This window comes from Buteo buteo, chromosome 1 (genome assembly GCF_964188355.1).
Source record: "Buteo buteo chromosome 1, bButBut1.hap1.1, whole genome shotgun sequence".
In the NCBI taxonomy this organism is placed as follows: Eukaryota; Metazoa; Chordata; class Aves; order Accipitriformes; family Accipitridae; genus Buteo; species Buteo buteo.
This window is the reverse complement of record NC_134171.1, coordinates 53,887,639-53,914,727: the sequence shown is the minus strand read 5'-3', so window position 1 is coordinate 53,914,727 and position 27,089 is coordinate 53,887,639. Positions and strand designations below refer to the sequence as shown.

The window sequence follows — 27,089 nt, the reverse complement described above, 5'->3', positions numbered from 1 at the left end:
GATGAAAAGTTCCTTATTAAATTACATTAAGAAAATGAAAAACACATTTCTGTTATGGGTTTTCAGGCGGCAGAATACTATGTGAAGGGCCTTAACCTGGTTTCCTCTTGCTAGAACTGGTCAAACGATTTCCTATGAACAATTTATTTTATTTTAAGGAATTTAGCCCTTTCTTGAATCATAAACTGATTACAATTTCCAAAACAAATCAGTTAATCAAAATTGTTGGATGAACTGATTTCATAAGCATGCTGAATGATGTGTTCATGTGAATTATTTACACTGTGTGGGGTTGGGGGTTTTTTATTTCTTTTCAAACCTGTATATTTTGCTGCTTGAGCTCTGTGAGCAGCCAGGTAAGGTTACATGGCCCTTTGTTTCCTCTTCCTGACTGGAATCAATCCAGTTACCAACCATTTCTACTTTCTGCATTCTGTTTTTCTGATGTTCAGCTAAATGTGTTCAGCTACTGCAGATTAAAATTCAGACAAACCAACCTTTTGTAACTTCAATATTTTGAACAGAGAACTCCATACTTATGGCTGGGATGCAGTCCCTTGAAAAGCGAAATTCATTGGAAGAGGAATTAGGAAAAAAATACGTGAAAAGGTAGAGACCAAACTGTAATTCAGCAAACTCTTCATACAGACCACTGAAATAAGCGTCCCCAGCATCCAGTCTCCTTCCCCGATTTTGTATGTGGATTCACAGGGCCAACAGCTTTGCCTACACTTCTTGCTTTGTCAAGGCCAATGGGGATCCCCTTGCTTGCACAGACGTGATTGTGCACCCCAGTTTGTTGGCTCAAAGCTTTTATTTACAACTCACTTTATTTTTTTCTTGGTTTAAAATTTGATTGGCAGCATTTGACCTGCAGCAAACTTTTCTGTCAGAGGTACGAACAGGTCAGGAGAAAGAACGCTTGCTGAATGTCAAAGTATCGATAAAATCTTGGTTAATGCTTGGTTTTGGTATAATATTTGTACCCATTAAAATAAATGTTCTGCACAGAAGGAAAACATTACTGTTTAGCATAAAGTGACATTTTGTAATAAATTTGCAGCTTACTTTCCTGAAATAATAACTCTGGATATTTCGGTCTTTGCGTAAGAAATAATACAGTTAAAAATAAACTCTTCCGCAATAAAGTCTAGAGCATTATTGCCAGGCGCTCTCTATATACTTGTCTCAGGCATGGGCCCAGAGGTATTAATCTGTGCATTTCTAGTGAGCCTGTAGCGGTTGTAGCTGTCTGGGTAATGCAGCAAACATCTATTACCAAGTGCAAGATTCATTATAGCTCTCGTTTTTCTTCTCTTCCACAGAAAATCACTACCTAAAGGGAAAGTCTGGGAGAAAAACATATGCATTTTCATAGGCAAAGAGAGAGGGGAAAGAGTGCCTTCAGGAAGAACACTTGGTCCAGTGGCTGCAAAGTCTCCAGGCTTGAGAGAGGAGGACTGGCAGAAGACAGGATGGTTTCTGCTTTACGGAGCACCAGCACAGCTCTGGGAGTTACTGAGCAACAACCCAGTTGGGATGCCACCTCGGCCATTACAGCAGTTAATTAGCAGAAGTTAGTTTTTCTGTCCACCGCAAGAGTAGACCTGGGGACATCAGTAAGACCACAGATCCCATCTTCAACTAGCTCACTGGGACAGAGGAAGGCATAAAGCACAAGCAGTCACAACCAGCGTTGCTCCAGCTTTTTTGTCTCAAGGGCATCCTGGAATGAAGTATTGAGCCATGCACTGCTACGAGATGCCCCAGGGCACCTGCTACCCACGTGGGCTGCTGGAAACACATCCTCTCAGAGAACAACCACCAAGTTCCTTGTGTTTGCTTTAAATTATTATTTCTGTCACTGTAACAGGTAGGAGCACCAAGCACAGACCAAGACCCTGATGTGGCAGGTGTTATGCAAAAATATGCAAAAAAATAAAGCAAAAAAAGCAAGAACCCCTCACAACTAAATCAAGTGAAAGCACTCATTAGGAATGGTCCTAAATTGTAAGCATGGTCCCTTCCCTTTCATGGCTTCTAGAGGGACACTGATATGGGATATGACAGAGCTTTCTTAAAGCCTAGACTTAAATGATGAAGTTTCTCCCAACAGAGGAAAATAACCATGGGTTTTCCATGCTCAGTACTAGTCACAGCACCCACTTGGCAGCTTGGCTTTTTTTCTCAATAGCTTTGTTAATTGTCAGAACACTGGATTTTTTAAAAAGTCAGCTCTTTATTTAAATGGGACTCTAAGTATTTACTCCTGTGAGAAAAAACTGAGTTTAGTCAGATTTTCACCAACCACTCAGCCTGTTGCTTCATTTTAAGAAATTATAAAATTTCCCATTTTATTTCTTCTTTAGGGTGTAGAAAAAAGATGTGTGAGCAAAAACCAGATAGATAGTACATAGTACTTGGAAACTGGACAACATCTACAGTAATAGGATCACTACAGACAAATAGGTTTAGGAGACAGGAGAGACATATCATCTCTGAAAAATGAAAATGAAATCGAATTCATTTTGTCAGAGGCAGTGTTTTAAATAAGTAACCTGCCTTTTTTTTTTCAGTGCTAAAAAGCAATGATGACTCCCAGAAACAAAAACCCCTGGTGAACAGAACTGTTTTGCCACAGAAGGTAAAACTTCTGCCTTTTCAGCAGGTGAGCTCAGGGGGCTCAGCCATCCTGGAGTCAGTTCAGAAATAAACACAAACTCCATCTCTGTGCCTTTAGCCTTTGAGATTGCCACACTACAAGGAAAAATAATTCGCTCTTGACTTCTGAATGTAAAGTGAAGTCTACACATAAAAAGGTTCCAGGTTTGATGAATTACAGTTCCCTTTACATAAAGACGATGTGTCAGTGTTTGAAATGCTATTGTGTATTGCACATAAAAAGCAATAAAATAAGATCAGTGGGCCAGATGCTGTCCTGTACACTGGGGTAAATCCTGATGAGTTTCTGTGAGCTCTATTAGCCTGTACTTACCCTATGGTACCTAAACTAAGAAAAGAGCTGAGGTAAAAAAAAACCTAGGCTTTTTTCACTTAGTCTCCATGAAAAAAAGTCTCCTGCTTCTAAAGCAGTTGTTCTCCAGCTTAAATCCTTATCATTTCTGGGAGAGGAAAAAAACCTAAAACAACAACTGAGGACACAGAAATGTAATTTCTTGTGCCTCATTTAGACTTCTCCCTCTACTCATTTTTGCCTTTTAAACTTGCATTAAAATAATATCGCTTCCTTACCAGGAGAGGGAGCCCGGAGCCGCTCCCTGAGCTCTGGGACTGCTCGATCAAATCCTTCAGGGACTCTCCAGGGGGAATGTAGGTCTCATCCTGCTCCAGCCCGATGCTGTAGCGGGGCCTCGTCTCTTGGCGTTTGTATCTGCCGTTTTACATGAAAGTGAAATTAGCTTTGAATACGATGAACACATGTGCAATGAATAACGCACATTGTCCTTCACATTTGCTTCCTTTATAGACTCACAGCTTCCTCTGCTTCCCTGAGGAATATGCTGGACTGGCTGCCCAAAATTTTCTATTTTATTTTTAGCAACTGTTTTCAGCATCAAAACTCTAAGTATAAAACACAAAGACCAGGCAATCTGGTGTAAGTTTGCAAAGCAACCAAATGTTTTTCTTTCAGAAACTTAAATATGTTTAAAACACAGACCAAGCAAATACACAGTTTTATTTTACTGACTGCAGTGGTTCTTGTAGGAGCCAGAGGAGGTAAGGTCATGGGACCTGGGACTATTTAAAAAATGTGACAAATTATTTAAATGCAATGTATGTAGATTATGATAACATTCTAGGCACATTTACACACATTCCTGTATCCCTCTCTTTTTTATGATCAGTTCTTCACCACATAAACACATTCAGAAGCCTCAGGTTTATTTACCCGATATAAAATTTGTCCTGTGGCTTTCTTAGTCTCAGTAAAGCATAATCTGTGTTTCTACCTGAATGGCTTTTTAGCATGTTGGGCAAAAGATGCCATATGAAATACATCACACAGGTATACCTGTGACTATCATGAATAAAATACACATTTTTCCTCATCATAAAATTACAGTTTCTCATTTCTTTTCCGCGAGGTGCCCTTCAATTTTTTTCAAATTCCTAAGTCTATAAAAAGATAAATGTTGGGAGGAATATTAACAAGCTGGTAACGTATTCCTTATTTACCTGAAGTAACAGAATATGATGATAAGCACCAGAAGTATGCTGCAAACAGTCACTGAGATCAGCAGGGCCTTATGGTGAATGTTTCCTTCAGCAAAGTCTGGGGTTAAAAACAAGGAAGGTGGAAAATTTGGAAAGGGAGGTAAAAAGTCAGTATCAAGACACACACGCCTTAAAAAGTGCCGCGAGCACAAGTTCATGTCCTTTCTTTTCTACTGAAGTCCTGTGCAAGATACCCCTGGATTCCCCAGGCATTTTGTGTGCTTCCTCTTCGACCCTCACTGACCAGGGCAGAACTGGCACCTCCAAAAGCTCACTTGAGTTTTCAGCCCTCACTCAGGCGAAACATTGCCTTGATTTGCAATCCCCTGTTTGACTCTGAATGAAAAATCAATTAAGACCCGTAGCTCTGTGTCTTAACCTAAGTGATCAGCCAGGACATAGAAAAATTACTGCCTCTATCTTAAATCACTCTTATTAAGTAGCGTCCTATCGAGCAGTTAATATAAAATAATGAAGTACTGCATTTATCCTAGGAGGGAAGACACAGCAGACCATCTAACCCCCAGGAAGGCGGGCCACTAAAGGCCTTGAAGGTACATTTCTATCACTGCAGAATAATCAGTCTCTCGGATCCTGGTTTAAACACCTGAGCAGGAATTTTCTCCTCCATTCTCTCTATAGCAGCCCTGTGTGCCAGCAAGTCCTTCCTATGATGGTGGGCAACACTATCCTTGCAGCAGCTGTTCTGTAAAACACTTTGAAAATGAAATGTGTCACATAACTTGTAGAAACCTTTAAAATGTTTGAGTCAATCTTTGCATGGGAGACTCATATTCTCCTTCAAGGCGTACCATTAATCTCCAAATGTGTATTCTCAACTCAGGCAAGTGAGTCCGGCCTTCATGCATGCTCCTCTGCTGAAAACAAAGAAACCAAGCACTATTTTTCTTTAACCTCCCCTAACCCCCAAAGTCTCAAAATCATGGTATTTCAGCATGCAGACACACACACCACCCTCTCAGAGTCGCTATCTGGTATAATGCAAATGAGCACTATGTTTTCTGAAGCTCTCCCTGCCTGGCTGTCTTGCATCTTTCACGCTAATGCCAAACACATCGTAAAATGCAAGAAATCTACCCGTATCGACTCATCCTGGAACGGCGCTATTACGTTTCAGATTTACAAGGGTAATGAGACAAGGAGATTCCTAAGGGACTCTTGGTTTACTGTCAGGCTCTTTTAGTTTAAAGATCCAGTTTCCCCTTCTGTTTTTGCCCCCAAACTATTTCTTTCCTTCCCCTTTCCACTACAAACAGAGATTACCAACCAACGCACCTTTTGATCACACCGGTCATGTTTTAACCTGCCATTACCTGCTCCAGGAGCATTAACAATGTAAACACTCAAGACACGGCCAATGCCTTTGAAAGGGGACACTGACACGATGTCTATCAGGAAAACACTGGAGCCCATCATTCTCCCTGCCACAGCAGATTTCTACCTGGCCTGCCACTCCAAGTGGGCTGTGAGCCGAAACCGAGAGCCCACCGGGGAATCCAGACCTCTCTCACGAAAGCGACGGCTGCTCAGCAGGGCTGAGAGCTCTAGTTCATGCTTTGTAAGCAGCCTGTGTCGGCCAGCCATTTCCCTCTAAAATGCATGGTATGTAACAGCTTAAGATGTCGCAGCCCATCAGCTGAGGAGAGGATAAAGAGGGCACACAGACCATATAGTGGGATTTTTATACTTGGGAGAAACCTGAATATCTGTCCACAGCAAGGGTTTTCCCACTTCACAGAATAAGACACAATGGAAGTTGGGCTTTTGTGCTTAGCAGTAATGAATGTTGATGTCAGATGCAGAGGGAGCAATTCAGACCCTGCTCATACTCGTATATGTCAGAGAGCAAAGCCATGGAAGTTTGCACATTTACACAGGCACCAAGTGTTGCACTACCAGAACTTGTAAAGCACCCACTGCTCATGCTGTCTGTGTGCATCCAAGTATGTGCATTTGGGAGAGGGGTGACAAAGATGCTGAAATCTTAACCAATTTCCAATAATTTTAAATGATCCAGGCCCTGTGCTCAATGTTTCTAATGGGCTTCTCCCATTCAGAAAAGTAAATAAATGCAGTTTGATTTTCCCAGAGGCCAGAAGGCATTTTGGTAGTGCTGTGTAGCTCTCAAACAAACTTCAGACTCCAACACTGCAAAAATTTTTGGTACCCCAATGCAATTATGTGAAGCAAGTGCAAGGAAAGCATGCAAGACATAAAAGAACGTATCTTGATCTCGGTGCTGGGAGCAGCTGATGCAGACTGCAGCAGCAGTGATGCTTATGCTCTTGCACTAGGTGATGTCCCCCATGCTGGCAGCGTCAGCTAACATAACTTAAGTAGTGGTTCACTATGCACAGCACGGGCATGCAACTGGTTCTCACAGGAGAAGAGAATAACTTCCATATGTCTTTATATTTTTTTGGCTATTTTATTTATGAGAGGCAATACTGACGATAAGTGAGCTATTGTCTCACCTTTCAAATACCTCCTGTATTTTCAAAGCATTTTGGCAGAATTTCATTTGCTTGCTCATTTGAGGACTTCATAAACCTGCTGGCTCGTGGACAACACAAGATTAAAAGCATGTCCCCATTCTTATACCAGCAATGTCCATTTGTTCTGCTGAGCCAGGCTGGTGCTGCTGGAGACCAACTCTTTTCTCCTCCTGCAGCCCAGGCTGTTCCCCACAGTGCAGCAGGACAAACCTCCCTTTCCCTGCTCCATTTTTGGCACCTCCTTGACCAGGCAGAGGGATGGGGTAGCTCAGCTGAGAGTCCACTTAACCACTGGCTCGTGGGCTCCATGGCGAAGACTGTGGTGGGTACCAGTCGGTGCCAGTTTGCGTGATGGAGATACTCTGTCGTTTAAGAAGTCCAGTCCCGTGCTTTTTAGTGTTATGTTACTTGGCAACTGCAACATGCCAAGCAGTTGGGTGATGAGAATAAGCAGTAGCTTCCACAGAGGCAGCAGTGAGCGATTACCAGGAGCACGGTGTGGGGAGCGCAAAACAAACATGCGGGAGGTTTGGGAAGCTTCTTCACATACCTCGGCTGGTCGATAATAGCGAAGCCCAGCAAACAGCACATTAACAGTTTTGTTGTATGAAAACAGTGATGCTGCTGGTGTCAGTGGTGAGCAGCACAAAGGGAGAGATGGCAACAAAAGGAGGGTCTTTGGTGATACTAAGCTTCCTCTCAGTTATTTTCCTGCGATTCCCCCCTCCTCCACCACTCGTTCCCCTCACTCTGCCATCCACAGGACCATGCTGAGGAGAGCATTGAAAATGCCACCCAGCAGGTTCAAGGGACAAGTCAGCATATCAAAGGGAGAGGAGGTTCTCCTCCCTCCTCAGGTCCCTTCAGTTCACAGTGTTACGGTTATCCAAGTAAAAACTGCAGTGAAATCTGAGGCGTGGAGACTGTGTGCACACATCAAACCCCATCATTCCTCCAATCATTCCCTTGCCCATTCATCACTAGCTCTACAGGCAGGGAGCCAGACACGGTGGCACCACCACTTCTGCTTATATAGGCTCTAAATCAGTAAAGACATATTTCTCCTTTTGACTGGTCTCAGCCTGCTCTTTCGCTGGGATTTCCAGGAATATCTTTTATTGTTTAAAGCAGAGGTGTTGTATCAGATCCAATCATGACTCTCATTTCCTTAATAAGACAGATGTACAGCTGGGACGAGGACTTCATGGTTTCTCTAGGGTATTTTATCCTGCTAGCTCTGTACTGAGATCAGCTCAAAACCTAGGCTTAGCTGTTGTTTCTTCCATCTTGCTCAACAAGCCTTGCTTTGACCAGTGTTACTTCTTCCAGCTTCCACTTTCATGTATGTGGCCCTCCTTTCTTTTTTGGAGGGAGTGGGGGGGATAAAACCCACTTTCCAGCACATGCCAGGAATGGAAAAGCACTTTGAGAACACAAGTCACTTGCCTTCATAGATGTTACCTTGGTGCATAGGTTAATTTGCAGTTCAACAACCTCTGACCTGCAGCTGGACACTCTCCCTAGACTCTGTTTCCCATGAGATATGGCCTTGGATATAAGTTCATCAGAAGCCAAATTTCTATTTGTTTTCTAAATGCTGAGGAACATACATATTTTTCATGGAATCCTAGAGGTCAGAAGGTTGTTCCTAGAAGGTTGGTTTTAAGGTCATTTTCTCTTTGTTTGTACTTACAGTTTATGTTAAATTTGATATACAATTCTACCAGTACTCAGTCAATCACAGGCTCATCTAAATGTTTCCAATAGAAAAAATGATCACAGCCATAGTACTGGGCACTGGCAGTAGCGTGTATTTGTATACAGTATTTGTACCTGGTTGCAGTGAGGATCTACAGTTCAAATTACGGCTTTTCTCTGAGCTTTCATACTAGGATACAGCAGCAACAAATTAAAACAGGCCTGGCACCAAGAATGATGTATTTACTTAAGGCTTCCATAAAGGTGCTGACTTCAACCCTGTCCAGCCACATTTAATGAAGCAGCTCCTGAAATTTATTTCCACAAGATACTATCAGGATACCAGTAGTGCGAGACGTTTATTCGATTCAAACAAAAGTTTTCAGAATATGTCAAGTGAATACATCGCCTTTTGTTTGTCACGCTAAAATAGATAACTTTGCAACACAGAGCAGCTAGAATCCTGTTCCAACTCTATGAAATTTTTCCTTTCAACAAATATTCTCTCTGCTATTTAATGGGTCTGCCACCATGGTGCCCAAGTGATGTTTTGTTTACCCCATATACACACAGAGAAAAACCAATATCAATCCAAACTTCTGCCACTACCAAAAGCTTGGTTTATTGCTTTCTGTATAAGCAGCAGACAGTATCCCCAAATAACAAAAATCTTAATAAGGCAGATGTCTAGTGTTAGGCATTGGTTCAGTATTTTTAAGTAGTTTTAATGTAGAATAAACTCAATCAGCATCAAGAAGAAATCATGGCAGGTTTTCCAAACTGAAGTGTTATTTATTGATATACTAAGTCAGCATGAACAAATATTGACTTCCTTTTGGAGCTTCTCTCTCAGTCCAAAGAACTTTTTAAAATGAAAAAAACAACAAAGTAGTACATAACTCTTATGTTGGAAGTCAGAATTTTATGAGGTTTTGCTGACTTAATGGCTTGCTAGTAAACAGTGAAATATTTACATATTACTCTCCATAGGCCTGATTCTGCAGCCCATCTGTGCAGAATTTCATAGGCGTGAAGGGAACAGCTTACATGAGTGAATGCTTTCTCTGAGCATGCATTTGTGTAAGTATCTGCTGTTTGCGTAATTAAGAGTGCTTCTGCACAGTGACCTGGATTTTCAACTCAGAACGCCATGATGACAAATTCTCCTGTAACCTTGAGCTGACTCTTGGAGACTAAACTCCATGCTGATCACCACAAATCTTGGCCATTGCTGCCAATGCCAAGAGTTTATCATAAACAAATTTACACTTTCTTAGGAATACATTCCTATAAAATGTATTGTGCAACATCCAGCCAAAATAGCTCTACCAAGTTTCAGAAAGTGATGTTTAAAGAAAGAAACAAACAAACCAAAACCTAAAACCTTGCCCCAGAATCTACTAAGTTAATAAATGTCCATTTATTCTCAAATAACAAATAAAAAAAAGAAATCAGTGCCTGAGTTCTTACTCTACATTCTATTTTCGGCTACATTTTTCAAGTAGAAAATCCGCTTTAGTGACTAGTTATTGTCCTAGTGCTGGATGATCAGGTCTTTTAAATAAAAAAGGCTTAATGGACTTCAGACAACTTGAACTGACTGATTAACCACTGCAGACCTGGTCCCAGATGTGTGTAGAGTTATGAAAAATAGTAATGCAGTTGCAGGGACTAGAAAGAGGATTCAATTTTATTATCAGGCTAAAAACATACACAGCAAGAGGCATCCTCTGCCACGACTAACCTAAGTCTTTAGGATGACCACTGATAGCCAGCAGGTCTGTGCTAGGACAATCTCGTGCGACTCTAATGCATCTGGTGCTCATGGCATGTATGCAATAGGAATAATAGCAAGTATCAGTGACCATGGGTGGAGGCACTGCTTCCCATATGATCATGATCTATAGGAATTCAGTGATACCGTTTAATGCAGTTTATCTCTCTAATCACACGCAGCTTGAGGGAGGTGCTTTGGCTTTGGCTTTGTTTCTTCCTAAGGCACAAAGAGCAACAGCAGGAAAAGATCAGTTTGGGACTGGATTTACTTCCCCTTACCTCTATTTTTCAGTGGTGGCAGCGTAGGATGAAGGTGTTTGTTACAGTAATCTTGGCCTGTGCAACATTCAATAGATCTTCTTTGGTGTGGAATAGGAGTGTCCTGCAACAAACAGTTTGATAGAAAGCAAATGAAATATCTGTGTTGTAAATATACACTGTCATTCTGGCACTTGAGAGAAAGATGCGCTTGTTAGCTGGACTACAGTCTGTTACAGACTTCTAGGATGTGTGGAGTAAGGATTTCTGCTACTGACCATATCCAGCAACATTTCATCCAGATAATTAAGAGATGAAACCACCCCTAATGTATTTCTATTGGTGCCCTAGTGCTGCAGAAAGGTCTGATTGACTCTAATGGTGCAAGACAGAACTGTGAAAGTCACATACATCCACCAGTTAGACTTACACTACAAAAATAAGTGGGTATTCAAAACCGTTTAGCCAGAATAATACAGGAGTTGCTGTGCAGACTAATTTAGCTGCTTCTTCTACTCTCCTGGGAAGCTGGGTAAAATACCTTCCATGGACCTTGATGGTTAGACTGTTTGTGTACTCATGTAAAATCATTTATGGTTAACACTGGGAAAGGCAAACACTTTACAGACACCTTGCTCCATTGCCCATACCCCTTCCATTCCTGCAGTGAGATTTGCTCTCCATCAGGAGATGACTGTACTACTCGAAGCGAATCTCTGGCACCAGAAATCCAAAACCAAAGTGCAACTGCATGTAAGACATAAAGGTTGCTGCGATCCATCAAGTAACATCCTAACTAACTTTAGCTACTGTGAAGACTTCAGGAATTAGACTGCATTTCTCTAAATTCAAACTTCCTCCGAGCGGGAGTGTTACTACTAACAGCAGTGCCAAAACCAAAAACTTAAGTTATTGTTAGGAGAAGCTATAATATCGCCATTCGGGGATATAAATGCACTCCCCTCGGCAATGAAGGCGAAGCAACTATCTGCCAAATGAACAGAAGTGAAAACATGGACATAGCAATGTCTGTTGACCGCACTTCAATTGAAAGCTATCAAAAAGCCAAGTGACGCTATGGCAGCAAATGAGTTCTTACCCGACACTGGAAGTCCGAGCCCTCTAATCCAAGACATCCCTTGGTGACTAAATGTCCACCGGACTCATCTTCTTCTATTATGGTGAAGCAGTAGCCATCAGTGCTGAGGATTGGAAAGAATGAATACGGAAAAGGCTTTGAAGTGAAAAATGTGCTGCTAAATACAGTCTTAAACTTTGTTCCTTGCAAGACAAATCTGCTATTAACAAAGTGATGTACTAAGGCAGGCTGGAAGATTCAGGAACCCAAGGCAACCTCTCGCAATACAGTCCAACAGCCGACAGTGCTGCGGACCAGGTCTTGCACACACAGAGGAGGCTCTGCCTTGCAGCTGGCACACTTACCTTTCCAACATATCACAGCTATAAACCCCGCTAACAAACATCTCAACATTCTCTCCCTATGATCATTAGTGTGCTAAGACTTTGGAGACCTATATAAATGCAAGCGTCAATGCTACAGCAGGTCTGCCTTGTGTGTGGGAACAAGGCATGGATATTTGCACCACGGTGAAGACCTAAAGAAAGAAACATTTTTGAGATACTAAACATGAAATATTATTAAGAGTGATTTGTGATTCTTGTTTTAACCATATTACAAACTGCAACACTCTTGTGTATGAGTCCTTGAGTTATCATCAACACCCTTCATAACTGTTTACTTGGGTTATAAGCCTAAAGTGATCCATAATGCTTCCGTTTACAAGAACGTGCACCAGGGAGGACAAGTATACTAACAGATGGCTAGATGGTGCTGGTGATAAACGTCCTTCCTCGATGAAGGTCAAATGCCTGAATGCTATGGAAAGAGGGGGAGGAGGGCATGAAAATGGTGGCTGCATTTTACTGACACTGCTGTACATTAATTTCTCAGCACTCTGTGGGAGATAGATAGCATGTGTAAGAAACACAAATTGACTGATTTGCAGGAAGAGGATCCAAAAATAAAGAAAAAATGTCTTAGATGAAAGAGTTTAAGTCACATAGAAATAAAATATTTTGTTATTTCCTCAGGAAAATAACACTGGTTATTATGTGCAATGAATATTTTTCAGAAGAGAAGAAACAAACTCAGTTAAAAGAAGGAAATAAAGAAGAAAAATTATTACAAAATTTAAACACAGCAAAATTTCAGATTATTTGCTCCTTACTTGAATCAAAGGAGAGTCTAACAGAGCAACAACAGCAAAGGCAATGAAGACATAGGAAACGAGAGGCACAGTTATACATGTAAGAGAGAAACACAATTTGTAAGTATTAGCTACACGACGGAGAGATGCTGGATAGGATCATGTCAAACATTTGCTGTGGCATATTTTTATATTAGTGGTGCAGGGTCTAGCCACAGTAAGCTTATTACTTCCAATAATAATCTATCATGGGTTATTGACTTCTGGATTTGAAAAGTAACCAGTTGCACATTACAAATTACTTTCTCGGAGAAGCAAGCAATGACTTCTACCCTTCTTTGACATTGTGCATACGAGTAAGGCAAATGAGACAGCAACCCTTTTGGGCAACAACTACCTTGATTTCATTGCTTAAGCTTAAAAGATAGCAACAATACGATTGCCAAGAAGAGAGACTGTAAGGAATCCATTAGAGTAGAATATTATATTAGGTTAGATTTTATTTGTTTGCATGGTGCCTTTGATTCAAAGCAATGAGCAAGTTTAACCCAGGGGACAGAGCAACAAAACAATAAATTGCAATCAAGTGAAACACAAAAATGAACTCTACAACTAACAGTCCCCAGCAAAAAACAAAACGCTCAGTTCACCAAAGGAAAGCAGGGGAAGGAAAAGTCAAGTTGTTTGCAAAAGGGAAAAAGGAAGGAGGAAAGTCAGCAGGTTTATTTCTTTTTTTTCTGACTTGCCATGGGACTCTGATTCTTAGCTCATTTCTGAAAATTAAATTCAGGCTCCTCAAGCACTTCAGTCCCTCTGAAAATTTTAATCCAAATTTAAAAAGATAAACAAAATTAGATTGGATAGAACAAAATGGAAAAGTTATAAAGCTCCAACAATAAGGATAAATCATGTTCTTTACAGACAACGGTAGAGTAATGAAGGAAAAGTGCGAGATAATTAAAAATAGCAATGCTGAGCAGAATAAACATTGGTACTGCTTGTTTCTACCTCTAAGAAAAGTAAACCGAAAAGTTTTCATGCAATGTAAGAACTCATTATCTTATTGAAAATTTCTCAGGTATTTGGGCAAGAGGTAAAAGCGACTTCTGAAAAGAATGCAGTATCTCTTACCTGCTTCCCCCCTCCTACCCCCAACCTCTTCTGGTTCACAGGATGTCAGATGGACCACACACTGCAAGTAAAGGGCAGGGCATACCCCTGCTCTTTGACTACCCTACCTCATACCTGCCTATGGTAGAAATGAAACTGTTCTTACTATTGTAACAAGTCAGAAACAAGTCAGAAAAGTCTGCAACGCCTCCAATTTTATGTTTATTTTGGTGACTACACAAATAGAAACATATGTACGTCGCTCATACATGCAAAGCAATATGAAAAACCTATTCTCCACTTCCTAGCAAAAATTTGTGGTATAGGACTATTATTTTCTTAAACTCTGTAATTTGAATTCTGTGTAATTTGATTCTGCGAACGCTGTGTAAAGAAGGAACTCAACCTGATATTACTGAACACATCCAGGTACACATCCACTAACCTCCTCCACTAAAGCATCCTCTTATTAGACTATGGTGTGGGAGAGCAATTAAATACATTTTGGATGTGATCACTAATAAGCACAGATTTGGTATGTCATATATTTGCCAAGAGTGAATTTTTACAGCCAAGTCAAATGCCAGGAAAATAGAGGGAGTTAATAGTGGAAACACTGACAGACACTGATGTAGAAGGTGCTGCTACAATCACAGATTACCAGAAAGAAAGAGGTGATCTTAACTGAGACCTTTACTAAATGTCAGAAGAAAGGAACAGAGGCCAACAGCTTTGCAGCTGCTCACACAGATGTCCTCACTGGCTAACAGCCATTTCTCACAGAAGATGCGATACCTCAGCTACCAAAACTTGACTGCTGAAGATTTCCTGTCCTGCTCTCTGTGTGTGTGATGCAGCCGGGGATGGCAATATGTAACTTGGAAATGCAACGTCTTTCCCCCATTCAGTGCCTATCACAAACAGATGGGTTAAAAAACTTGATGAAAAGATTCCTTATCTATAATTTTATTTGCAGTTGAGTCCATACGAGTATTATTATTTTTATCCACTCCTCCTCTTTCTACTCCTGGTTTTGATATCAGATAGAGGTACCGCATCTTTTCACTTCCATTGAAAGCAACATGACAAGTTTCTGCACTGTTTTTAAAAATGATCAAAAATTGTTACATTATGTACAGAAACTGGGAAGTTCATATCCTTCTGTAAAGACTGGCTGAAATGATCTAATTCAAAAATTGGCTGACTCCCAAATCGCATCTAATTCACGTATTTTGTCACGTTCTTAAGGAAGATGACAAAGGCCAAATTTAGCAAAACACTGCCTTTCGACACTATCCATTAAACAAAGAGGCACTGTAAATGGGTTCAACACAGGCTAATTTTTCAGAAAAAATAATACAGTTAGTGGCTGTGCATCAGGGAAGTAACATGAAACCAAGTGAGAAGAGCATTACACAGTTGTTGAGCCAGATGCACCTTCAGATGTTTGCAGAGCTACTCTGAAGGCAAGGAGAGATATACAGGTGTAACAAAGCAAAGAAGCTGGCTCACAGCAGGCCACCGTTTGTGGCCACACTAGTCTCCAAGACGGTGATGCTGGTCCTACCACATACGCTCTGCTGTGTATGCTACCTTTTGGCTCTCTGCGTGCTCAACAATGACCCTACACGCAGAGAGAAAGGAGGGTACCCAACACATCCTAGCAGAGCATCTTTTCATATATCACATGTAGGTCTATGCATCAGTATTTTCTCTATACTACCTGCCTGGACTATTCTCCCAGGACTGAGAAATGACCCAGCCCACCAAATGTGTCTTGCATTGTTCTACTAAATCACAAATCAGATCAACTAGTTCTCCCTGACACGTGGAGTCACAACACAGAAAACAAGCCATTATGCCAATCTGTGAGGGAGAGCCCTAGAAACCATCCAGGCTTCATGCTGAGTATGTGAGACCTGACAGGTCTATAGACCTGATAGCCCAACTTGGGGTATGGCAATAGCACCAAGCATGGGTACCTCTTCATTTTCACCAGGGCTCTCTAGCACCTTTCACTTATGTGCAAAATCCGTCTCAGCAGATGTAAGAACTATCAAGAAGCAAATAGTCAAAATAAAGCTACTCATCTTCCTCTTTTCATTTTCCCTTTTTCTTTTATTCCTTTCTTTTGTCTCCAAAATTTAAACACAGACCAAATGTTTTCTTTTACTTGACCTTAAGATTACACTTGCAGTTGAATTTCTATGATGTAGCTTCTTCTTTAATGCTAGGATACACTTAACATGGATATTTGCTGGTTTGGAGTTTTTTTTGGTATAAGTAAATTCAATATGCAAGGGAAGTCTTAGGTATCCCAGCACTTTCTGCACAACACCAAAGTACTCCCACATGCTAAAAAACTATCTGAGACTAATGCAACAGGTCTCAATACAGGGAGACTGGACTTGCATTACTATTTAGTTTAAGGTTTATATTAAGTATCTAATGGGCAAGCCCTGAACAAAACTAAGAACAAGGAATTTCTGGGGCACAGTTGAAAAGCGTGGGAGGAGGACTTTGCATTTTAGTTTAAACACTTGGGGCGAAGTCACCTGCTGATCCACATATGAGACATTCAGCCCTGGCAGAGGGGGCAAGCAAAGACTGGAGCTTGCAAGAATTTGTCACTGTTGACCTCTTTTTTGTTTTAATCATCAAAGGGGACTTAACTGCCTCCAGTACAGCCCTGTATAAAGGATTACATTAAAAAATAAAAATAAACATTAAAAAAATTGAAAGGCTAACTTGTAAGATCTCACCATAACTCCTTTATCAGAAAATGTTCAACCTTACCCTAAAAACTAAAGTTGCTTACAAAAAAAGTTGCCTAAACTCAGTGCTTTGGCCCACGGTTGAAGTCTTCTTCCTCCTACATACCAAATTACAAAGAAAATTCAATCCTATCATCTGGAAAACGGGAGAATAAAAATAACATTACTCAAGTGAATTATTACCTCTGGTAACACTGAAAAAGCAACTTAATTATTTTATTGCTTTAGATAACCAAAGCTACCTGAAGACATAGTTGGGCAGAAACACACTCAAGACCAGTAGGCAACACGTAAGAAATTAAACTCTATCAGCCGGATCTTTAAAACTGTCAGCATTTATTTATGAATGGAAAATAGAGCACAACAATGCACCCAATCAGCCTCTGCCTTTACTGCAATCCCATTACAGTCAAAGCTGATTAAATCTAACACTAGTTTTTAAAATATGCAATTAATTATGATTAGACACAACTGCCCGTGCATTCACTTTGTACACAGAAAACTTGAAATGGAACAGTAAAACAAGGTCCTGGTTGTGTTCAAAGCAGCTTTGAGCTTCTTTACTGAAAGCCTTTTATGAATCGCACAGATGTTCAGAAAGAAGAATAAAGTTTCAACACGTTGCTGGTTAACACACCCTTTACAAGCAGAGGATTGCAAACCTTCTGCAAAGATCTTAATTGCCAGGGCCCTGAACATGCTAATGAGCTTCAATTGCCCAGAGTGGCCCCACCTGGGACGCCCCCACCCATACATACCCCCCTGCTCCATTTAAGCTCAGGTCTGAGCATTAAACCCCTCCCTAAGTGACAGTAGAGGAGTGCCTGCTTTCAGCCTCATCTCCTGCCTGGATTGAGATCACTACTAGCCATGTGAAGGGCCATCAAGGACCTATCTCAGCCTGTTGTGTTTGGGTACCCTTGGAGAAATGGGGTCCTGGTGGGTAAGATATGGCTGGCCCGAGCATCACCCTCAGCTCCTGGCTTGGCCCCCTTTCACTGCTCCCTGACGCTCACCCTCTCTTGATGAGATGACCCTTTAACGGGTCTTCTAAAACTTGTTGTGCTCGTGGATTGCCCCCATGGATTTTCAGAGCGCACTCTAACTAGAGCTACTGCTTTTCTGTTGATATAGAAAGCAATCTGCATTTTAAGCTGCAGTGTTACCCTTAGCTCCCTAAAGTATTACTGGACTTAAGCTGCAGAAGTATAAAGAAAGGGAAATTCTGTATAGGAACACAGCAGGCTGTTAGAGGATTTGATACAGATGTGGTTAAAGAACATTGACTTTTAAATTTCTAAAAATACAATTATGGAGAGGATTTTAAATGGCCACCAGATGTCCTCATTTTTATATAAACATTCAGACTACTGGTACTACAGGCAAGATCTATACTTTAATAGATAAATACCTGTGGTAGCAGACCAAAATCTTCAGGTGGGATAGACTGCTTTTTATGAGAAATGTTTAATGGTGATTGCAATAGGACTAGCTATTCTATTCTGAGAGTTTTAATTTAAACACAGCTGGAAATGCTTTCCCACTGAACTTTCAGAGCCCTCCTTGCTCCTGGGCACACACAAAGCTTCCCTGCTTTGGTGAGAGCCCTGGCAGGGACAGTGCCTGTCGCTCTTCAGAGCCCAAGCCCTGGCTATGGGTGTGCTCAGTGAATTTCCCAGGTGTCGGGGCTTTGCCAGGCCCTTGGGTGCCCCAGCTCATGCTGGCTCATCCCTGCAGGGCTGGCAGAGCCAAGCTCTGCAGGTCCAAGCACAGCCCAAAGCTTAATAGACTGGTAGAGCTGATTAGAGGTTTGATTTCTTTTTTTAATATAAAATGTAAAAGGCTTTCAGCAGCTACATCTGAGGGAAGCAGATAATTTATCCAATAATGTTTAATCTGTAGTAGTTCATTTATTTTTCAGGCAAACACAGTGCAATCGATACTGCTTGAACTTCAATATGGGGAAACTTCCTTTATAGTGAGGTTCAATGAGAATTCCTGTGTGCTTTAAAACTGTGCCAACACTCCTTCGAGCTAGGATGAAATATGAAAGTTACTGCCTGACTAGTAGGATTATCCTAAAAGACAGGGGGAATGAATAATGCCTGCTAACCTGGTTGGTCTTGGTCAAATCTTTTGAAACCTCATCTCAACCCAGCCAGCTAACCTGAGACCTAACAACTCCTCTTTCCCAACAGCAGATTTAGGACCCTCTTCTCTATGTAAGACCCCATTTCACTTTTCATCTGTAATGCCTGCTATGTAGTAGGGAATTTAAGAAGCAAATGATTACAGACTTACAGTTGAGATGTAGGGAAAACAAGGGGTGTTGTGTCCTTTGTACCTCACCACAGCTCTCACACCAAGGTAAGGGGAGCCACAGGAATGATCACCATCTGAAAAGGATTCTTGCTGACAAGCCATGAAGGCAGGGTATTTAATTTAATTTTTTTTGGTTTATATTACTCCAAACTCTTCAGCAATTTCTCACTTACGCTATTGCTCACTGGGCAAGTGGCAAGGTGGATACTGCTGAGGTGACAGGACAGGAAAGAGGAGTAGCTCTAATGCAAGTCTTTTGACTGTTTCCATTTTCCTGGACAGAAAAGTGATTAATATTTGATGGGTAAATTCCAGTTTCAATTATTATTTTAATGTCTAAATTGGAAAAAGTAATTTTGTCACTCAAGTAGAACATTCAAGACTGAAATGTGCAAAGATATGAAGACAAAAGGGGTTATAATTATGTGTTTTATTACCACTTAACTGCCTGTCCTTGGACATTAACACCTAAAACCAAGTTTGGTATTTGACACTATGAAGGGGACTCTGAAGTATCACAGTGAGGGAAAATGCACAAATCCATTTTAATAGGACTTTCACTCATAGTTTCTGGTAACATGAAAAATACTTAATGTCAATGATGCCTACGAAGCAATGTGCAACAGCAGGCCTACCCAGTGGGGGTATAAACCTTGTTCAATGGGCTCCTTAACATGGATCCCTTTGTGCTTACTAATTCACGGATTTAAAAGTCATCCGCAACTTCCCTGTTACTGCGTGTGTGAGACAGCACGTGTGAAAGTAGTGGCTCTTGCTGGGCAGGAACAGGAAACAGCTGATTCACGCTGCAAGGGATCTGCAAATTGATATCAGAGTGGGTTTTTACAGCTTTTTGAACTGACTGCCATGTGAGAGCAGTTAGGTCTAACTCCTGGCTAGAGCATGGGTTTGAAGGAGGAGGATAGAAAGGGGAAATGGGATTTACAGCTGTCATCAAAACTTTGATACACTTCAGTGTCAAACTGCAGGCTGAGCAGAATTAAGTCAGGCTACAAAACAACACCCAAAAATCCAACAAAGCAATCAACATCTTCAGCAACCTTAGGCCCTCCCCACCTATCTTTTTAATGTGCTGCCTTGAAGACCTGACACAATGTTAGACTGTCTCACCTCAAACAGCACTGCATACCCAGCTGGCATGTTCCGCTGGGCTCACATCTGTGCCCTGCTTTGATACTTCTCCCATTCCCACAATTCCACTAGGCTATATTTCCAGTATCCTACCTGCTCTAAATAAGCAGAAAAGTTTGAATTCCTCATGTGGAACATGAAGAGCTTGGCTGTACTTTGCTGCAGCTAAAGCAAACTGTACGTGCACCTCAAGCCAAGGCAAGGCTGTTTGACCACTGTCCTCATTCAAAAGCAATAATACGTGTCCAGCAAGAGCTGCTTTTGAGTGGAGGAACAGGAGCCTGGTCCCACCACAGGTACCCTCAGTCACCTCTGCTGCTTCAGGCAGTGGCAGTGCAACAGAGACCAAGGCTGAGCCTTCAAGGGAACTGTGCACAGCTGGACGTGCCTCTCCCCCAGGGAGGCAGAAGGATCTGAGGAAGCAGAATCCAACCCAAATGAGAAGTTTGTAGTACTCTAAACACAAAACCAAACAGAAGACTGTAACTAGAATAAGAAAATACTCAACACTTCACCTCAAGAAAAAGATCACTTTCCTTTTAGCATGGAAGCAACAAAAAACCCAATGCCTTGAGGACCTACAAAAGATAGCTCAGCTATTGCAAAGACACACACCAAGAGCAGGGTTCTTATCAATTCTGTAGAGAGCGATCATAAATTTATAAGCAATATATCTCCATTAAGTCTCCTCCCATTAACTGCATGCACCTTTAAAAACAAACTTCTACCTTCAGAATATTTCATATGCAATGAATTATTGCAAGTATTATCAAAAACTGTAAAGATGTAAACACCCTAGCATAAAAATCTAAATACGTAGCTGGTATCTAGGTAAAAATTACCTCCAATTTTTAGACACAATGTATAAACAACTCATTTACATATTACTCCTTAAACAAAAAACTGCGACACCCAGCTTGGGACTGCTGAGCTACCACATACACATCTTTCCCCTCCAAATATATATATCCCACAAACCTGCAGGTGCTGTTGACTGAGTCCTCAGGACAGTGGTGGTGGCACTGACAAGACAGTTTCTTCTGCGGAGGGGCAGGTGCTGTGCTCTCTCCATCTTCTTTTCTGGTCTCCATGTTCAACTTGCCAGAACTTCGCAAGGGCATGTTGTCTAGAAAATTGGCTATAAATATAAGGGAGAGGAAAAAAGAAACAGTTCTAGGCTGGATTGCAAGGCTTGGAATGAAAGCTTTAAAGTATTTCTGCTCATCACAATTTGAGAAAGTTATTTGAGCCGAGTGTTCACTACAGAGTGGTTTTCTGTAGAAGCCTCCAAAGTGGTCACTGTGTTTGAGGCTTATTGAGCCTCAGTGGCATTAGATCAAAGGTGCTGATGTTCAAGTTCTGCTGCTGCCAAAGAGATATGTTGTGCTTTTCAGATTGCAGAGTACAGCTTTCTTCCTATTGCATTACACAGGTCAAATCCTTGGTTACACCTGTGTGCTTTCTTTGTCTCTATACTTGGCATGTATCTACATCCACTGAACCCCATAAAAATGAGTGGGATTTATGGTACTCCAGGAAGAGCAGGACACAGGCATTCAATTTAACAAAGATTTAACAGAAAGTGATGTTCTTTCAAGTTCAACAGCACTTTCTGTCACTGAATTGCAGAAATACTACTTAGAAAACAAGGAAAAACAGTTCATTTCTATTAAAAAAAAATCTATAAACAAAGTAAAAGGCAAGAATGTGTTTTAGAATGCACAATGCTGAAATATATGGAGGCGATTACTTCTAAAAATATCAGAGTACTGAATCTCCATGGAGCTGGTGGAGTACAGCTAGAGATGTTGGTGATGGGCTAGGAAATGTTTAAGTGACACCCCCGCCCCCCCCCCCAGCTCCACTCATAAATATCAGCTTTCGGTGCTTGTGAATATTTTAAGCCTCAAAGACAAAAATGAGATCAGCATGCAAAGCTTCAACTGGCAGTTTCTCACTTTCCTTTTGCTTCCCTGTAAGAAATCTTACTAAAGGGTCATTCATGAACAGCTCGCTCCAACAGAGTAGTTGAAGAGCAGGCTTGAAATTCTTGATTTACTGTTAGGTCTTTAGAAACAATTGGCATTTTATTATTATTATTTTGATTGGCTCCTGAACTGCTGCTTTGACTCTAATTAAAATCTTCCCCAAACCTCCATCATCAGGACTGATACATTGTGGAGCTGACAGAAAACCGTATCCTTTTCAGCTCCTTACAGGGAGATGGAGGGGGCAAACAGGCAGAGGTGATGGGAACAAGCAGCTACACTTCAGGGCTTGGATGGCAAACAACCACCAAGGCCAGAACAGGCTGAAAGGTCCCGAAGCAGCAAAAGGCTGGAGGAAGAGCAGGGCTGTTCCATCAGCCCATGCCCTTCGGAGGACTAACGAAGTCCAGCCTGTGCTCCTGGGTGCCTGGGACCAGGCAGTGCCCTGAGCACAAGCGTGCACGTCGTGCCTCCCAGCTGCACACCCCTCCTCTCCTGTGCCAGCTCTGGTAGGAAAGCACTGCAAATGGGCAGGCACCGGCAACAACTGGCAGACAGGCTTTAGTTTTCTCCTGTGTAACAAGAGACATGCAAGCTTGTCCCTAGCAAACTAGGAAAAAGCTGAAACTCGTTAGCTCTGGGAGAAGCGGGGCTTTGCACAAAAGAACAGCTCATTTAGAGAAGCGTTAGCTTTTTGAGCGTTACAGCCCTTCCACTCCTTGCGTATTCCTTGCATAAGACGTATATTAATAATACTAAGGTGATACATATGAAAGACAATAAGACAATCATTCACCATATCAGACTGTAACACCTATGAAATGCAAAACTCGTGTGGCTTGATCTCTGCTTAGTACCTATATATTCCACTGAAACCGGCTGGATTTTTTATTAGCTCACTTCCTCCTAAAGGCAAACCAGAAAACTAGTTACAAAACATACACAAACTATGGGCTTGTAACCCTTCTGCCCAGCATCAAGATACTAATTGGATTCATGTCACAACTGGATGTTGAAGTCCCATACTGTTTTGACTAACATTTGGCAAAATCAGAACTAAATGGATTAGTTCACTCAAGATGCACTGTATATCTGTGTACTCATAGGTATACCTTAAGATGCACTAGGTTCTTCAATTAAAGAAAATATGCACTGTTTGTTTCTCATAACATAATTATGAAACTCTAAAATGCAGCCTGTGTACAACAAATTAGTATCAACAGATGTTTGCTCCCTGGGTCACAGGATTAGAGATTAAGTAAATTCTCTTTCAATCAGCAATTTTTGCCTGTATTACTTTGTTACCATTGAATAGGGACTATTCAACTATTAATATTCCTGTCAAGGATTTTTAGACTTCAAGCTCATGAGGCAACAAAGTGAACTTCCAGCTCATGAGGCAACTGAGTCAAATAGTTTGCTCTGCGTATCATTTCCATGGCTCTTTCTACAACCTATCTACAGATTTAGCAGGGATCTTTCCTCAGCAAGGAGTGCAAAACCAAAAGCATTTTACACCTAGCACCCAAAAAAAAAAAAAAGAAAGGTTTAATTACAAATTTGAAAGTGCCTGAAGATTTTAAATTTAGACAACTAAATACCTTCCTCATAATACAGACAACTGTAGGTCATCCCTTTTTTCAACAAATGTATAAGGCAGTCATACTCTAATGCAATCTGTGCCCATCATTTATCAGGGATGTGATCATGAGCAGCTTCTGCAGAACTTGCCATAAACAACAGCTTACATCCCTAGACCCGGTTGTAGTCTTAAAATAAGACAGGTAGGAGCTGCTGAATTAGAATCAGAAGTCTGAAGTATCATCAAAGCATCACAGGTGGCTATTTACAGATGTAGTTTGGTTTTCAGAAAACTTAGGACAAATAGGCTGTCATTCAGATTTACACTTTCCAAGAGTTTGAAGTAGGGATGTAGCCTAGGATTTTGCCTTCAGCTAATGCCTAGGGTAAAAAGCAGTGTAAAATCATTGCAGTTTAGTGCTGAATACATTAAATCAAATAAAATTAAAGGAGATAGGAATAAGATACTTTCAACCAGGCCCTTTTCTATCTTCTAAAAAGAAAAACTCTTCTCATTCCATTCTCTTGTTCCTTTTATGCCTTAAATTCCTGGCTGCTAGCTAAAAAGATAGGCAGATCTTTTGCCTCTGAAATTCAGATGTCTCACCCAGCAGATGACCGTGGAACATGTAAGAACTCTTCTTCTCCCACTCAAAGTTGAGTTTCAACAAGATCTTTTGACTTCTTCATCTGCTTGACTTCAGAGCAGAAAGGTTTTCAGCAGTCCTTTCCCCAAAATGTAATGCGTAGGAGGAAACCCCCAAGAGCTTTTCAGATTGGCAACAAGTTCCTCCTGATACCAGGTATGAAATGCACAGTTTAGGATGGTGAACAGACAGTCCTCTTGCATTTGCTCCTGTGCTCTAACAAGCACATGTTGGTCATGCAGCCCTGGCTCTGTCTAGGGATTAGAAGCCCTTTGGGTTTTGAAAGCTCTCCTAAGGAGCCATGTCCAAGTGCCCTGAAAGCAAGGGATTTCAGGCTATTTAAATTTGGCTGCTTCTTTGCTGTAGCCTATTCTGTTGCAGTCTGCTTATGGCCAGCTTCCCATCCCTGATGAACTGAGTGTAGCTTGGGACAACTGCAGAAAAAACGTATGAGAAATAAGGTTATTGTAGTCTGCTGAGACACTGACTGCATCAGGGAATTAACCAAAACAGTTGAGAGCCTGAAGGTCACCCTTGGACTGGTATACCTTCATCAAATTTAGTTGATTTTCTCAGCTTATCCCTCTTTTTCCACTAAAATTCACCAGCATGTACAAAGCACCTTCCGCCACAAAGACAGGCAGGTGGCCACCAGGACTTTTATGTCTCCTTGGAGTACTATTCCTGAAAAATATTTTCCTCTAAGGACTGCGGCCACTCCAAATTGCAATGTGATGGTCTCTGTTATGAATCTCCACCTGAGAACAGGGACTGTGTGCTCAGAAGCAGCATGCTACTGTTGGGTTTTTTCCAAATGTGTTAGTGTATCTCTCCATGTTTTGCTTCACCTGAGCTTCTTTACTGAAAGGCACATCTACAAAGATCCTGAAGCCAGGAGAAGGAAATTGAGGAAAAGAAAGTGCTGTAAAATGAAAGCATTACCCTGGATGACCATGAGAATGACTAATGTCTAGTCTAAACCCCTGCTAACCTCCATGCCAACAACTAATCCTTCTTAGACATATTCTTTCATTTTGCTTCCCATCCATCCTAGACTTCATGGTAATCTATAAGCACTAAGCTTTTACATCTAAATACTAACTTTCTTGTGTGGCAAACCATTTCATGGTTTCGCAGTTTGTTTTGCTACCATTTTTTTAAATGATAGAGAAGTGATCCCAGATCCCTGCTCCACAATCACAGTGAAGTAACCATCAGGATGAATTACATCCTGGTTTTAAATAATGCTGTTTCATGTTGGCTTGAGAGGTCTGTAGACAGTGGTACCTCACACACACAGGGAAAATTGCTGATTTAAGCTTTGCATTGACTCATGGTGGTGCAAAAAAAATTTGATCTAGAGAGCCCATCTCTTAGTGTACATTCAGTCCTCAAGCTCTCTGCTCTAGCTGCCAATAAGTAGTCCAGCCCCTGCCAACTGTAGCCATAGTTATGTGATTTGGACAGGAATTTCTCCACTAGAACCTGGATAAAGCCCAATAACTCATTTCACACCAGCCCACAGCCATCAGATGGTAATGACTTTTGGGCACTGCTCTGATTCAACAAGTCCGGTAATGTAGGAGGTGAAAAGCTCTGTATTCTGTTATTCTGTAGTCCAAATCTTAAGCCATCCTGTTCCCAGAGGATGAATAATTAGCAATAGTTATCTTAACAGATTGATTTCTGTGCCACAGCTGCACAATTTATGTGCTGTCTATGCAGTGAAAAAGCAGATCTTCCATGAGCTTGCATGGGTTTGTCACAAGTAAAAGCCAGACTTGCTCCTTCCTGAAACATGCTAAGGGCCACAAACAAGTCTGTTCAGAAAAAGAACATCAGAGTGCTGTGCTCTCTCCTCTTTCTACATAGGGTATTTGAAGGCTCTGATTAATGCAGTACCATCCATTCGCATTTTTCCAGGCCAATAACAACAACATTTGGCTAGCGATAGCACCCACTGACAGGCAGCAATGCTTACTGCTTCAGAGAAGGTACACACCTCAGAAGCTTTGCACATCATGGAATGGCTGTTTCAACCGCTGCTTTGGACTGGAAATTAAGTACACTCATACAAAAGTGTCTGAACAGTAATTAAAAAAACAAACAAACAAACAAACAAACAAAACCCACCCAAACCTCACGAGAAAATCAGTCAACTTGATAAAACTGTTGGACAGAACTTTTAAACCACAAGGTTACTTCATCAATGCTCTGCACTAGCCTATACAGTTAGTGTGCTTTTCCTCAAATCATACTTTTATTAAAATATGAAACTATCATGCAACACCCTGCTAGAGTTTCCTATGCTATATCATAAACTACAGCCTGATGACTTCCCACCAGGCCAGGGTTATACCATCAACATGATTGTTTTAAGAGAAAGGGAAATAACTAACTGCTAACTCACTGTACTTTACAGTCATCAGATAAAAGAATTTCCATGGGATATTTTTTGGCAAATAGTCAGCAATGAAAACACAGTGCAGTTAAAGAAGTTGAAATAAATTACACCTCTTAACTCAGCCTGATCTACTGTGTAAAATAGTCAAGAGGTAACAGTAAAACACTTTTTATTGGTGACAACCATATAACAGAGAAGGAAAAATGGATCATGACAATTTCCCTTTGCTGGATATTCAAGGCTACCATAAAACCCAAGGAAAGGTCAGATGCCAAGACCTGCATATTTCTGATCCAAACCCATTTTAAACAAAGTCTGGCATAAAAACACCAGAAAAATGAAAACAACATGCTTTCCTTTTCACTGTGTGACTGTATTGCACTAGTGAGCCCAAAATGA

At 41.2% G+C, this 27,089-nt stretch overlaps 1 protein-coding gene across 1 annotated transcript in view; it reads right to left on the bottom strand.

Annotated features, from left to right (window-relative positions):
- Positions 1-27,089, bottom strand: part of BMPR1B (bone morphogenetic protein receptor type 1B) — an 81,674-nt gene that overhangs the window by 13,297 nt on the left and 41,288 nt on the right. The window contains exons 2-6 of the mRNA XM_075030839.1: positions 21,049-21,208; positions 11,584-11,686; positions 10,506-10,608; positions 4,198-4,294; positions 3,253-3,391 (exon numbers count right to left, since the gene is read on the bottom strand). Coding sequence (XP_074886940.1) covers positions 3,253-3,391; positions 4,198-4,294; positions 10,506-10,608; positions 11,584-11,686; positions 21,049-21,191 — 585 coding nt within the window. The 5' untranslated portion in view covers positions 21,192-21,208. The remainder of the gene's footprint in view (positions 1-3,252; positions 3,392-4,197; positions 4,295-10,505; positions 10,609-11,583; positions 11,687-21,048; positions 21,209-27,089) is intronic.